This window comes from Corvus moneduloides, chromosome 11 (assembly GCF_009650955.1).
Source record: "Corvus moneduloides isolate bCorMon1 chromosome 11, bCorMon1.pri, whole genome shotgun sequence".
Lineage (NCBI taxonomy): Eukaryota > Metazoa > Chordata > Aves > Passeriformes > Corvidae > Corvus > Corvus moneduloides.
This window is the reverse complement of record NC_045486.1, coordinates 16229841-16242961: the sequence shown is the minus strand read 5'-3', so window position 1 is coordinate 16242961 and position 13121 is coordinate 16229841. Positions and strand designations below refer to the sequence as shown.

General features: G+C 50.6%; 2 protein-coding genes across 6 annotated transcripts in view; one reads left to right on the top strand and one right to left on the bottom strand.

The window, feature by feature from the left end:
- Positions 1–10786, top strand: part of NT5DC2 (5'-nucleotidase domain containing 2) — a 26251-nt gene extending 15465 nt beyond the window's left edge. The window contains exons 6-14 of the mRNA XM_032120867.1: positions 157–285; positions 4037–4097; positions 4355–4457; positions 4943–5044; positions 6273–6354; positions 9010–9096; positions 9533–9673; positions 9903–9967; positions 10420–10786. Coding sequence (XP_031976758.1) covers positions 157–285; positions 4037–4097; positions 4355–4457; positions 4943–5044; positions 6273–6354; positions 9010–9096; positions 9533–9673; positions 9903–9967; positions 10420–10681 — 1032 coding nt within the window. The 3' untranslated portion in view covers positions 10682–10786. The remainder of the gene's footprint in view (positions 1–156; positions 286–4036; positions 4098–4354; positions 4458–4942; positions 5045–6272; positions 6355–9009; positions 9097–9532; positions 9674–9902; positions 9968–10419) is intronic.
- Positions 6135–13121, bottom strand: part of STAB1 (stabilin 1) — a 65317-nt gene continuing 58330 nt past the window's right edge. For all 5 annotated transcript variants that reach the window (XM_032120858.1, XM_032120862.1, XM_032120857.1 and 2 more), the window contains one exon: positions 6135–13121. In XM_032120858.1, coding sequence (XP_031976749.1) covers positions 13071–13121 — 51 coding nt within the window. In that variant the 3' untranslated portion in view covers positions 6135–13070.

Below are 13121 nucleotides of genomic sequence, written 5' to 3'. Positions count from 1 at the left end.
GAGTGGCTGGGACTTCCCACACTAGTGTTTTTCTTTTTGTTAGCCCGGAACATATTTCAGATGATGCTGGGTGATATGAGTTTGCTTGTTGGCTTTGCTATTTTTTTTTCCCAGTATTTTTGGTTTAATGTCTCCCTTTTGTTTTTTGCTTTCCAGGGTCCATCACTTAAGCAGTTTATGGACATTTTTTCTCTTCCTGAAATGACACTGCTCTCTTCAGTCATTGATTACTTCATCACTCATGGCATTGAGTTTGACCAGGTGCATCTCTACAAGGACATATCTGTAAGTGAAATGTCAACTGCCCCACAGCTCACACCACATCAGAGCTGTGAGCTCTGCAGCACCCAAACCCGAGGGGCTGGCAGTGACCAGCTTGATATGACAGCTCTGTTGTCCCTTTAGATCAAAGCATTACCAGGGAATATTCAAAGCTGTGTTTTCAGAACATGCTTGGGTTCTGTCTGTACTACAGAGCTGGTGTTGCTGGTATATCTCGTGCAGGAGAGCCTAGGCTGCTTAAGCTGAAGGTCCTTCCATGGGAAATATGTCACACAGCTTGTGTAAATGTTTTCTGGTTCTGCAGGCTTTTAAACTGTTTTCCTTAGTATCTCATTTTTCAAAGACAACCAAACAGTTTACTTAATACAGTGATTGTTGTAAAACACCTGTCCTTGCCTGCTCTGAGAGTCCTCTACTCCTTGCAGCTGCAGAGTAGTCTGATCCTTTGGAGATGTTTTCCAGTGGGTGGCTGTAGCTTTCATGAGTCATTTACTCCAAGGTGTTAAGTGGCACTTGAAAGGGCTGTGTGGGATTATCAGCATTGCTGGGGCTCTTTGACTTCTCAGTTAATGCTGTAGGCAAGACTAAGTGCTTGAGATTGCTGCTCTGGCTGACTTATGCTGACAGACAACACATTTTCCTTATTGCATTCCTTTTTCCATTCAGTAGGGTTTTTGATTTGTACATTGTGGGAATCTTAGGCTCACCCACTGCTGTTCAGTTCTGGGAGGGACATGGGGCTCCATGGGGAAATGGAGCTCCATGTCTGTGCTGCTGCTTTGTGATAAGGATCCACCTGTCAGCTGTGTGTCCTGACCTTCTGTTGGTGCTTGATAGGAACGTGCCAGCCCATTTCCCAAAAGACCTTAACATGTTTTGTGGGTGTTGGATGTTGGTTTTGCTCTCAGAGTGGGGAAAATTGGAAGAGGGGATACAGCTGATTCCTGAGGCTTTTTTCGAAGAGTCTCTTCTGAACCTTCTTTGGAGATCAAAATGGACATGTTCCTAATTGAAATCTTGAGAGCAGGGGGATGGTTGCCATAGATGATAAATGTTCAATACAGGGCAACTGGTGTGGTCCAGCCCTCAGACTCCTGAGTACTAATCCTGGCTTTTTCCTTTTGGTGGAGAATGTGGTCGTCCCTGAGGAGCAACTGAAGTAGGCAAAGAGAGCTATGACAGAAAATCTGTGGCAATGCCTGAAATCTATATTGAAACTAGGGACCATCATGTGGTCTCACCAGAGGTGTTCTTGCTTTTTTCCTGTACAATGGGAATAAACAAACATTTTTGCAAAACTTATCCTTTTGCAGTACCCAAGTTCGAGTGCAAAGAAATGCTTTGTGAACATGAGCACAGAGATCCTTCTGTGCTTGCAGACAGGTGTCCCAGAGGAATTGCACAGCCCAGCTGTTAGGACAGCACTGGCTTAACCTGACACACTGCTGTAACTCTTGGTGGTAATGCTGATGCAGCCCGTGTGTTTGGGAGCAGGTTAAGTGCTACAGGCACTGCACTGAGTCAAAAGGGCTGACCCTGGGGCATGGTGTCTTAGGGTGACTTTATGATGTGTATCCCATATCGCTGCCCTATGCCCAGAAATTAAATTTTGTGCCTTTCTATGCCTTTATCCTGAGCCTGAGAGGGGGAAGGAAAAACTGAGCAAAACTTTTTCAAAGCAGTTTGCAGCTTGTTCAAGGTCACACAGAGATAGAGACTTTTTTTCAGCTGCGGCAGGAGAGCGAGAGGGAAGGGAAGCGCCCGGTTTGCTTTTCCTTTCCAGCCAGCTTTCGGCAGTTTTTTTTCCCTCAGCTCCTTTTCCTCTGGAGAGTTGAACTTTTGTTTTCCTGGGACTTCATTTTTTCCCTTTTCTCTCTGCTGGACTGTTTCAACGTCAGAATACATTGGGAGGACTTTCCACCAAGGCCTTGGCCCTGGAGGTGGGCCCACCACCCTGTCCCAGCTCCAAGGAGGGGGAGAGAGAGATCTGCGGAAGGACTCTGAAATTTTCCCAGGTTTCTCTCAGCAGAGCGGGAGGTTTTATCATTTATCATCAATATACTTTTTCCTGTGTGTTTGTTAAATAAATAGTTTTTATCTCTTTCACTTTCCTTCAAGGAAAATTTATTTTTTCCCCGAACCTGGTGGGGGAGGGCTGGTTGTAGCCTGCCTTCTCTCAGGGGATATATTTCTAGATTTGGCCAAACCAGAACACATGTTAAAGGCTGAAGCTGACGTGTAATTAAAGTAGTCCTGTCACACCAGTTTGGTCACTTCATATTTGAGAGTAAGAATGTACAGTTTACCCTGCTTCCCTTTGGAGGCATTTTTTTGAGCCCTGCTTGGCACCTACCAAGCCTCCAAGATTTTACCTGCAGAAGCATTATAGTTTGCCTTTTTTTTTTTTTCTTCTTCTTTTGTTTTTTGGAGGGCAGGGGTTTAGGGAAAGAGCACACTGAAATCTTTCTTCTCTGCAAAGGTAGTTTTGACACAAATCCGAAGTTTTGCTTGTTTTTAGTGACAGTGCTGGTTAAGAGAAAGTTGTTTTCTTGTTAGAGCTCCTGCTCTCTGTTCAGATTCTTTCCAGTAAGGCAATGAGATGTGATCTCTGCCTTTTTGCCCTTCAAATCCATATGGTGGAAAGAAGCTCCTAAAACTCCATTTTGAAGTGGTGATGCCTCCACCTTCATCATCCCCATTTAAGCTGTAAATTGTGGTTCTCTCCAGCTCTGAAGGAAATGGTTTTTGGTGTCATGAGGAGGTTTCCCCAGCACTGCCATGAGATCAGGTGACCGTGTTCCAAGTGTTGCCGTAGTGATGTCAGTGGTGAGTGTGGGGCTCAGTCTGAAAGGGCAGCTCCTGAAGGGGCACAGACAGTGTAACAGGGATTTAAGGGTCCTGGGGAAAGGCAGCATTTGTTTACCTCTGTAAATTATCAGGGGTGAAAACAGTGCTGCTCAAACAAGCATTTGCATGTGCAAACACTGCAAACTGTGTTGCTGCTCTGGAGACAGTTCTGTATGTCTGGCATATCTTGCTGGATGGAGACTTGGGCAGAATCTCAGTTGGGTGTGTCCAAAAATGTGTTGTATCTTGGCTTCTGGCCTGGAAAATAGAGGATATTTGGATGCCATTGACAACATCTGTTTTAACTTGCTCCCTTCCCAGCTGTGTTTTGTGCCACCCTCCTAGTGGGAGCTTCTGCTCTGTCTGTGCACACTGGTCACCCAGGGCTAGGAGCTGTGCCCTCCTTGGCTTGTGGGGAGCAACTTGGAATCACAGATGCTGTCCTCTGCTGCTGTTCACCCCGGCCACGCTCCTATCCTTTGGGTCACATTTGGCAGAACTTCCACAGGCGCAGGGAGGAAGAAAAGCCAGCTAGTGCCTGAGGCAGTACAGTTTTGGGACAGGAAATAGTTTTGGAGTGGCACAGTCTATTGCCTTGGAACCAGTGGGGTAACATGCTCATTCCTTCCAAGAGCAGGAAGGAACTTGTGCTTTCACAGATAAGTTTTGAGGTTTTCCCCCTTACACTGCATCAGCTGAGCCAGCCACCCTGTTCTTCTTTTGGCATCTTGGTCAGCCTTGCTGGGCAAGCTTTGCTGCTTGGCAGTGATGGAGTTTTTGTCCATTCAGCAAGGAGGGCATGTATCATTACTGCCTTGGTCTTCAGTGGTGGCAGTAGGTTTGCATGCTGGGAAACAGGAATGCCATGTATAAAACTGAAACTTTTTTCCCCTACCTTTTTCTTTAGGATGCAATTAGAGATGTTCATGTGAAAGGAGTGATGTACAAATGGATTGAAAAGGATATGGGTGAGTTAAATAGAGCTCTGGTGCCAAACTCACTTATCACTTCCTCAGTCGTTCTCTTTAGATAGGACTGATGGGGATGAAGAGGGCCACTTTGTCACCATGATGGTTCATTGACTGCCCACCTGAGGTGGATCTAACTCAGACCTTTTCTATCCTTAGTGGTATAGGGGCTAGGTTTGGTTTGGTTTGATTAGAAGTGTGGTCATGACTTATGCCAAAGTGTCCTGATTGATGCTGTGTGTTTCGTTCTGATACAGAAAAGTATATTCTGCACGGGGATGAAATCTATGCTGTGCTAAACCGCCTGGTGAACCACAAGAAGAAACTGTTCCTCATCACAAACAGTCCCTTTAGCTTTGTGTGAGTACCATTATTGCTCATCAATGGGTCACCATGGCACAGCAAGAGCCGTGCAGGGCGCTCCCTCCTCTGAGCACCTGGAATTTGTATGGGACAGGGTTTTGTGGCAGTAGTCATGAGAGCTCTCTGGGAGCTGCTTGTAGTGAATGTTGCACCCACAGCATTTATCTCACTTTTTGAAGAAGTTACAAGGCTGTGGCTGGCCACAACATTAGAGCTGACTCTTTCTATTGCCTCTAGCAGTGTTTGCTGCATCACAGACTTCCCTGGGCTTCCAGTGGTGCAGAAGAAAGTGTGTGACAGCTTGAAACAAAGCACAGCATCAATACTTCATACAATGAGACAGCCTTGGGGGGTTCACAAATCTCTGTTTTCTTCTCTGTTACTGAAATAAAAGTGAAGTTAGGGCATACTGTTGTAAAGATGCAGCGTTGGGTGAAAAAAGAGTACTGGATCTGTTAATTTTTCTGTTCCTTTGCCCTTAGGGACAAAGGAATGAAACACATGGTTGGCAAGAACTGGCGCGATTTATTCGACATGGTCATTGTGCAAGCGGACAAGCCCAACTTCTTCACTGACCGGCGGAAGTACGTGTCCAGGGCAGTTCTGCCTCAGGCTTGGGGCCCCTCCCTGCAGGGAGCTGCTACTTTGGCCTGCCAGAAAGCAGTGGTTTGCTAAGCATAGTTTAGCTCCAGGAAGTATTCAGCATTCCACTGTCCTCTCAGATACTCTCTGAGGAGGCAAGAAGTGACCAGTCTGGGAATAAATGGATAGAATGTGTAGAGCCAAGCAGAAAATGTGTTTCTGAAATTGGCATGAGAGCTGGCCATTTCTTGTCTCGAGAGTGTGACAAAATCTTTCCTTTTCTTCCCCACAGCAAGTATCTGTGGTTTGTTTTTTGAGTTTTTTTGGGGTCTTGTTTAGTTACTGGATGCATGCTGTTTGGAAACTGGCAGCTCTGGAAGCCTTTGTTCGTGGCAGCTGGGTTTTGTGGTCAGCTAGGAGATGGCAAAGGGCTAGTTGATAGACAGACTGCTGTCCTTACGTTGCTTGTTCCTTACGGAACTTGTTGGGGGATTGGTCTATCCTTTCCTTTGTATGTATTTTCCTCCCCCATTTCCCAGGCCATTGGCATATGCTGGAGTAAACCTATGGGATGGCTTTATAAGCTGTGCTGGCCTGGTACAGGATTTTTCATGGGCTGCAGGTGAAGTGCTTTACAAGCACAGCCTGGAGCTATGATGATCTGGCCCTCTTGGAAATAAAACCTATGGCTGCCTGGTGCCTAAGATCCACTCATGGAGTGGAGGATGTCATGGCAAGCCCTCAGGAAAAACAGGAGACAGCTTGGTTCACCTGTTGAACTCAGCATGGGGACTGCTTTCCGTTCTCTCTGCAGACTTGCTCTATCCTATTAGGAAATTCTGTGGTCTCTGTTGGGCTGGGGCATAGCTAGGATGGAACAGCACACAAAGCATTTCATGTCAAAGCCTTCTTGGCCTTGGCATTTCAGAGGGAGTCATTATGGTTATTTTCCTCCTCTCTGTATGTGAAAGCAAGAAGAATTGTTAGGAATTTTGGCATGAAATGGTTACAGTCAATGGAAGCATTTTGAAAAGATATTTCCTTTTCACACTTTCTCTTCCCCTGAGAAAATAGTGCAGAAAGCCCAGAAGGTCACTTAGAACTCATGTAGAGCTTTTATTTCAAGTTGTTACATAGGTAAACAAGTTTTGTGATTCAAATGTTCTGGTTGCTGGGTAACAATCATCAAAAATCAAAAGAAGTTGACATCTCCCCCTTTTTTTTCCCCAGACCTTTTCGAAAACTGGATGATAAAGGCTCACTGCAGTGGGACAAAATAAACCAGCTGGAGAAGGGAAAGATCTACAAAGAGGTAAAGTGAATGGGTACATAAAGGGTGTGAAGCAGGAGTCTGAAATGGTGGGGACTTAAAACATGCCTTCAGTTTTGGAAATCACTGGAAAAAGTGTGAGATGGGGTGGTAGGGAAACATCCTCTGCATCTGTGGGAGGTGCCAGTGAATGTCCCCTGCCCCCATGTAGAATGAAACCTTCACCTTGGGAGCTCTGCTCTGACATTGTCCAGCATGGCCAATTGTGAACCTTTCCCTCAGCTCCTCTGATGTCCTGGTCCTGAAACTCTTGTCCTGGTTGGGCTCCCAAGAGTGTGGTAGTTGAGGCTAAGAAGGCACAGCTCTCTGAAACCTGTTGTGCGTGCAAAGATCTTCCACACCTCACTCCAAATTGTTCTCCATAAGGTTGGAAAAGGTGGACTTGTGTAGAAGGGAATAAAGAAACAAGGGTGATCAAATAGGGTACAAAGCATGAAAGAGGATACAAAGCCTGGGTCCAACTCTCCCCTCCTGGAAGGAGCAGCATGTCTGAAGGATGAGCTGCAGCTCTGGTGAACTTGCTGCCCTGGGTGTTGTCCTTGCAGCTGGTCTGTCCACTGGGACCAGTTGCCTCTGGCTTTAGGACAGTTTGTTCTTGGTTATTTGAGCTGTCCAATCCCATAGGAAGAAACTGTTAGTGAGATTGTGGTCAAGTAGCTGGGACCTGACCTGTGGGAGCAAAGTAGGTCATGTCCTCGAGTAGTGCTATTGGGAAGCCTCTTGTCTGGTGGGTTTGCCAAAGTGCTGGGCTAGTGTCCCGCACTCTGCCAAGAGCTAGGAGCTGGGAACATGCAAGTAAAGCTCATTCCCAGTGGCAGCTCCCTCATGAGAAAAGGCACGCCTCACCCATGGAGTTTATTGCTGAATTAAATCCTGCTCCTGACCCAGCAACATCTTGTGGCCACAGGTTGCTCACCCAAGTGAATGGTGCACTGAGGAAGGGAAAAGATGAGGTAAGAAAGTGGGCTGAGTAGGATTTTGGGCTCCTCTCCAGTTCTTCCCCACCATGATGTTTATCTGACTGCATTAACGTTGTTGCCTAACTGTGGTTCTTAGGATGTGACAGAGTGTGTATCCTGGTTGTAGCCCACCCTGTCTCCAGGATTTTTGGTTTCTTGAAGTGCCACAATATGCTTCTTTCTGGCAAGTGTTAGTGGCCATGGACCACACGTTAGTGTGCTGGTGGTGTTGCCAGAGGCTTCTGAGCTGTTCTGTGCCCTGAAGCAGGGCTGGATGGCAGTTTTTTGCTGTGGGTGTCCCATGAATGGGACCTCAGGGATTGGTGTTTTGCCCTAGGGAGTGGGAAGCTGAAGTACAATGACCTCTAGTCCCTCTGTTCCAACAGACGTGGTATTTTCTGTATGTGCCAAATCTGTGCTCCTGCCCCTCTCCTGGTCTGTGATCTCGGGGGAAAGGAGGGCAGGACCTGGAGGTCTCAGAACAGGTCCGTGGCTCTGTGGAGCTCCAAGCACAAGTTTCCTGGCTGTCAGGTCCACTGCTGTTTGAGGTGACTGGAGCACAGCAGAGGACTGTCCTCCTTCTAAGGCTGTGCTCCATTTCCTTGCTCTTCCTGGCTTCCCGTGTGTCCAGGAAGTGCAGAGGCTGCCTGGTCCTGTGTTTCTGTGCTGTTAAGGGAGGTCTACTCAGCTCCAGGGATGCTGCAGGAACGGAAGACCCAGCACCCTGGTTCTGGGCAGCCTTAGCTGTGCATAGAGCCAGCTGCCAGTGGCTGCTGTGGGGGCTGCCTTGTGTTTGGGGGCTTTCTGGCCAGGCTGGTGCTTGGGGGTGCTGGCTCCGTCCTGCCACTGGAGTCTGGCTGGAGGGGTTGCTGCTGAGTGGCTCGTGGGTTTGCACTGACTGCTTGTGCTGGCATTGATGAGGCCTTTTCCTTCCCTAGTGGGTTTTGTTTTCATGACTCATGTGGAAAACTTGTGTGGAGATGGAAGGGTAGGCCCTGAAGTGCCTTCTGTGCACGTATGGATGTTTGGAAAGTCTTGAAAGCTGCTTGGTGCTGTGCTTTAGCTGGTGCATTGGGGTTTGGTTTGTTTTACTCAGCAGTGAATCTGTGCAGGCTGCCTGGTTCTTTGGCTTGATTAAACAATTCCTGTGGACAGGTGGGTGTTGTTAAACTTTGGGGTGGGGATGGTCATCAGGGTCATCAGCTCCTGCCTCCAAAAGCCTTGCTTGGCAGTGCTCAGTGCACACTGTGAGGTGAAATCATTATCACCTGAGACTAACAACTTCTAAACCCAGAACACCTTGGGTTCTCTTTGCCCATCCTCAGGCTTTTCTAATTTAGGTGTCTCTTGGCCTCTAAACTGCCTCCTTTTATTGCCTTTTTAGACCATGTTGTCTTCTTGATTTGCTGTGCCCTAGACCACAGAATTTCCCCTGAATTCCCTGTTTGCAAAAACTCTTTGGAAGAGTTTTTGTCGTTTCCTCTAGCATTAAAAAAGCTGAGGAATGTACAGGGGATTGTCACATGGGAAGAAAGTGAAGTGAGGTGGCGAAGGACAGAAACCTCTGGGTGTAGATGGTGGGGCAGAGAGCAGGTTGACATGCCATGAGACTGCTCAGACCTGCATGTGGTGAGGTGGCCTCTACCCACGTTTCACTCTGTGCTCTTGTCACTTGCAGGGCAACCTCTTTGATTTCCTGAGGCTGACGGGCTGGCGTGGATCCAAGGTGCTCTACTTTGGTGACCATCTGTACAGTGACCTTGCGGTGAGTGGAATGTCTCTGCTCTCCAGCGAGGTGGGAGCAATCCCCCATGGCTGCTGTGGCTGAAGCTGGGCTGGAGATAAGGCAGGGCCTGCTCTGAGAGCTCAGGGCTGTGCTGTGCTGGCTGCCCCCCCCACAGGACACACAGGCTTCCCCACTGCTGTCAGACAGAGGCAAGCACTGGAGAAAGGGTTCCTGAAGTACTTCCTGTGGGTAAAGTCTGTGCATTTGAGAGCAGTTGGTATTGATCCCACCTTTCTAGGTGCTTCATGCAACTGATCCTGGTGACCAGGAGATGGTTGTTACTGGCATGGGCCATGGATGGCTGTCCCCTGAGAACCCAAAATGGGAACAAACCCACTCTTCTAGGAACTGGGGTTGTGTTTGGCTTTCAGTCTTTATGTTGAATTCTTGGTTGTTTTTTCACCCTGACCTCCAGGACCTCATGCTGCGTCATGGCTGGAGGACTGGAGCCATCGTTCCTGAACTGGAGACGGAGATCCGGATCATAAACACGGAGCAGTACATGCACTCCCTGACCTGGCAGCAGGCTCTGACAGGGCTGCTGGAGAGAATGCAGGTAAACAGCTCCTGCCTGAGCAGGACAGGTTCTATGCTGCCTTCTGAGTCTGAATTTTGGGTTCAGCCACAGGGATGAGGGGATGTACCATCTTGCCTGGTTCTCAGAAATATCTCATCTTCCTGGTGCAGTGGGCTCTGGGTTTGTGAGTTACAGTAGAAATTGCAGGGAGCTGAGGTGTGGCCTGCAGGACTGATGGATGTCGTGCTTTCTGCTGCTGCCTTTGCAGATGTATCAGGATGCAGAGTCAAAGCAAGTATTGCTGGAGTGGATGAAGGAACGGCAGGAGATCAGGTGAGCATTTTCCCCCCCTCACACGTGAGATGTCTTAGGGGCTCCCAGGCCTGCATTGGGTCCATTTTGTAACCTGCTTTGGGGACAATGGTACTGCAGCTGTTGGACTCTAGTCCTGCCTGGTGTCACCTGCCTCTGGGTGGGGGGCATGCAGCAGTGCAGTCCTGCAGCCTGGGAGGTTGGACTGGTTTGAAGGCAGGGTGGGAAAGGGGAGTGTTGGGAGGAGTTGGTGGGCTGTCTGCTACTGCAGCTCCTGCCACTGCCCATAACAGAGTAGGAGTGCACTGAATATTCATGCATCTCACTGCACAGGGACTGGTCTGCATCACAGCTTGGGGCCTGGGTACTTGGGGTCATCCTCTAATGCTCAGGGAGTGGGGTGGCCCAGGGCTAAGGGAATGGGAAGAATCTGTGACCACAGTTTTATCTACAGAGCACCATCTCTTTCTCAGGTCTCTGACGAAGAACCTGTTCAACCCCCAGTTTGGCAGCATCTTCCGCACCTTCCACAACCCCACGTACTTCTCCCGCCGGCTGGTGCGTTTCTCTGACATCTACATGGCTTCCATCAGCTGCCTGCTCAATTACGACGTGAATTTCACCTTCTACCCCCGGCGCACCCCTCTGCAGCACGAGGCTCCGCTCTGGATGGATCAGCTCTGCACGGGCTGCATGAAAACCCCCTTCTTGGAGGAGATGGTGCACATCCGGTGAAGGGCAGGTACTGCAGGCGGCAGCAGCACAGCCGGGGCTGGAGTGGGGCCGGGCCACTCGGCCAGCAGCACCTCTGTCTACCACTAAAGGGCGTTTGACACTTGAGTATGTGTGTAGATGGTGTGTTTATTTTCTCCCTTCACTGGCTCCATCCCTTTCCCTGAAGTGCACTGCAGGCTGGACAGAGGATGGGTGCTTGTGCAGGGAGTCCTCTCTAGGAGTAGGTGAGATGGAAGGGCCAATGCTGGTGGTGGGACACTGCCCCTCCCTGCTCTGTGCCCACACAAGTGGCTCAGGCATGGAGCTCCATGTCTCCAGTGCTTGGTGAGAACAACCCGTGGGAGGTGTGACAAGGTGTGTCAGGTCTATAGCTGCCCCCATAGCCTGGGACTGCAGCATGAGTGACTGCAGATGGACAGGGAGGGTCAGGGCTGCCAGCTGGGCAACCAATCAAGCCCATCAGTGAGTGCATCACATGACAAAGCATCAGCAGCATTACCTGTCCAGCAGCCTTTAGCCCCCATCCTGCTCCCCACCAGACTGGTCTGTCCAGCTGGGGACTCTGGTAGGTAACTGGGCAGGATGTGCAAGCCTTGGGTGTGGGAGTAGGTCACAGGGTCTCAAAGTTACTGTTTGGGGACATGGATGGCTTTTGAGTGAGCTTAAGGCTGTGCATTGTTGGTATTTTTGGGTTTGGTGCCGTATGATATCAGTATTTTGGCAACTGCTGTGGTGTGGTCTGTTGTGAGTTGCAGAGGGATGTGTTCAGCCCTCCAGGGAAGGTGCAGAGGTCGCAACAGCGGTAGTGGCCTTCCACCTGGATTTGCTGAGATGTCGCCTAAGGGGGCTGGAGAGGCAGGTGGGGATGGTTGGGGAGGGGGTGAGTGTGCAGTGCTGCTGTGGAAGGTGGCCAGGTAAAGCCCTGGGATGCCACCTCAGCAGGAAGAAGAGCAAAAAGATGCTAATAATGATGCCAGAATCTATAGGATGGGACAAGGGTGAAAGGAGGCCCAGGAAAGTGAAAGCTGCTTTAGGATGTGAGGTGCAGAAAGTGGGCTCTGCACCAGGCCCAGGACCTTGCTGGTCCTGTCCAGGCTTCAGACTGCCCCAGGGCCATGCAGGGTGGTGGGGAGGGGTAGAGGGCAGGTGAGGTGCAGAGGGGGTGTTGAGAGTTTGTGCCACTCCGATACAGGTTGGCCCTGAGAAACAGGAGATCATACCCTCAGAAAGCTGGTTGGTGTGTGGGAAATGATGGCAAGTGGATGAAGGGGTAGACATTGATTGCCTTGCTCCTCCTCCTCTCACTGCTGCACATTTGTAGATGGCAACAAGAGTTGTTCAGGGGCAGTTGGTGTTGAGGTCAGAGGGAGGAGAGAGGGAACAGAGAAAGGGGGGTCTGGCAGTGAGCACCAGGGGTTTGTGAGCACTGGGCAGTGGTAAGTGCTGTAGGGGCTGGGGGTGTCAGTGTGGGGGCAGCTGAGGGAGAGAAACCAGGGCTGTGTGGAGGCCCCTGTGCCAGGACCCGTGACTCAGAGAAAGGTGCTGCATGTGTCAGCAACCCTCAGTGAGACACACACACACACACAAAAAATCTTCTCCTGCGTGTTACTCCCCAGTACCATGCCAGGCTGGCCTGTCAGTCTGTCAGTTGTGTGTCACTGCCTTGTCTTTGTGCCATGTGCCAGCCTGTCGCAGACTTTCAAGATGCCTTTTGCTCAACTCAGTGGCTTGGACAATCTGTTAACGTGGCTGTTCTAATCAAACAGCTGTAGTAGGTGCATGTGCCACTTGTCTTTGTGCTGTGTGTAGTGTGTAGCTCAATAAATGTCTGCAGCATGTGTAACTAATGGACTAACCCGCTCCTTGTGCTCGGTGGGCCTCCTCTGCCTGCCCTGGGGGCACGACCAACGGCAGCTTGGGCTGAAGCCGGGGTGGGCATCGGACAGCCCGAGGCTGAGGCGGTCAGCACGGAGCAGTCGGTGCCCTTACAGCGGCACTGCAGGCAGGGGCCACCCGGGGGGGCCAGAAGGGGTGCTTGGGGTGGTGACTGATGTGACTCGTACCTGACCACGGGGCAGTGTAAGAGCACAGGAGCGAGGTCCGGCGGGCCCCGGGGGATGTTGCACGCAAAGACTGAGCGCCGTACGTCCCTGGGAGCAGCTGAACTGGGCCCTGGGTGCTGGAGGCTTGGGCAGGCATCACCTCCTACGGGGCCATGACAAGCGCTGGGCGGGGGCGAAAAGGGGCTGCAGCTCCCACCTGCAGGGGGCGGCCGGTACCGGCGGGGCGGGCGGTGGGAGGCCGGGGCTGCGGCGGCGAGGCAGGCGCGGGCACAGCCGGTGGCGCTGAGCTGTTTATTTCCCCGCGGCGCGGTCGGGGCCGCGCGGGGTCACTGCAGGAACCCGCGGGGGTCGGTGCCGGCGTCCGCCAGGGGCGGGTC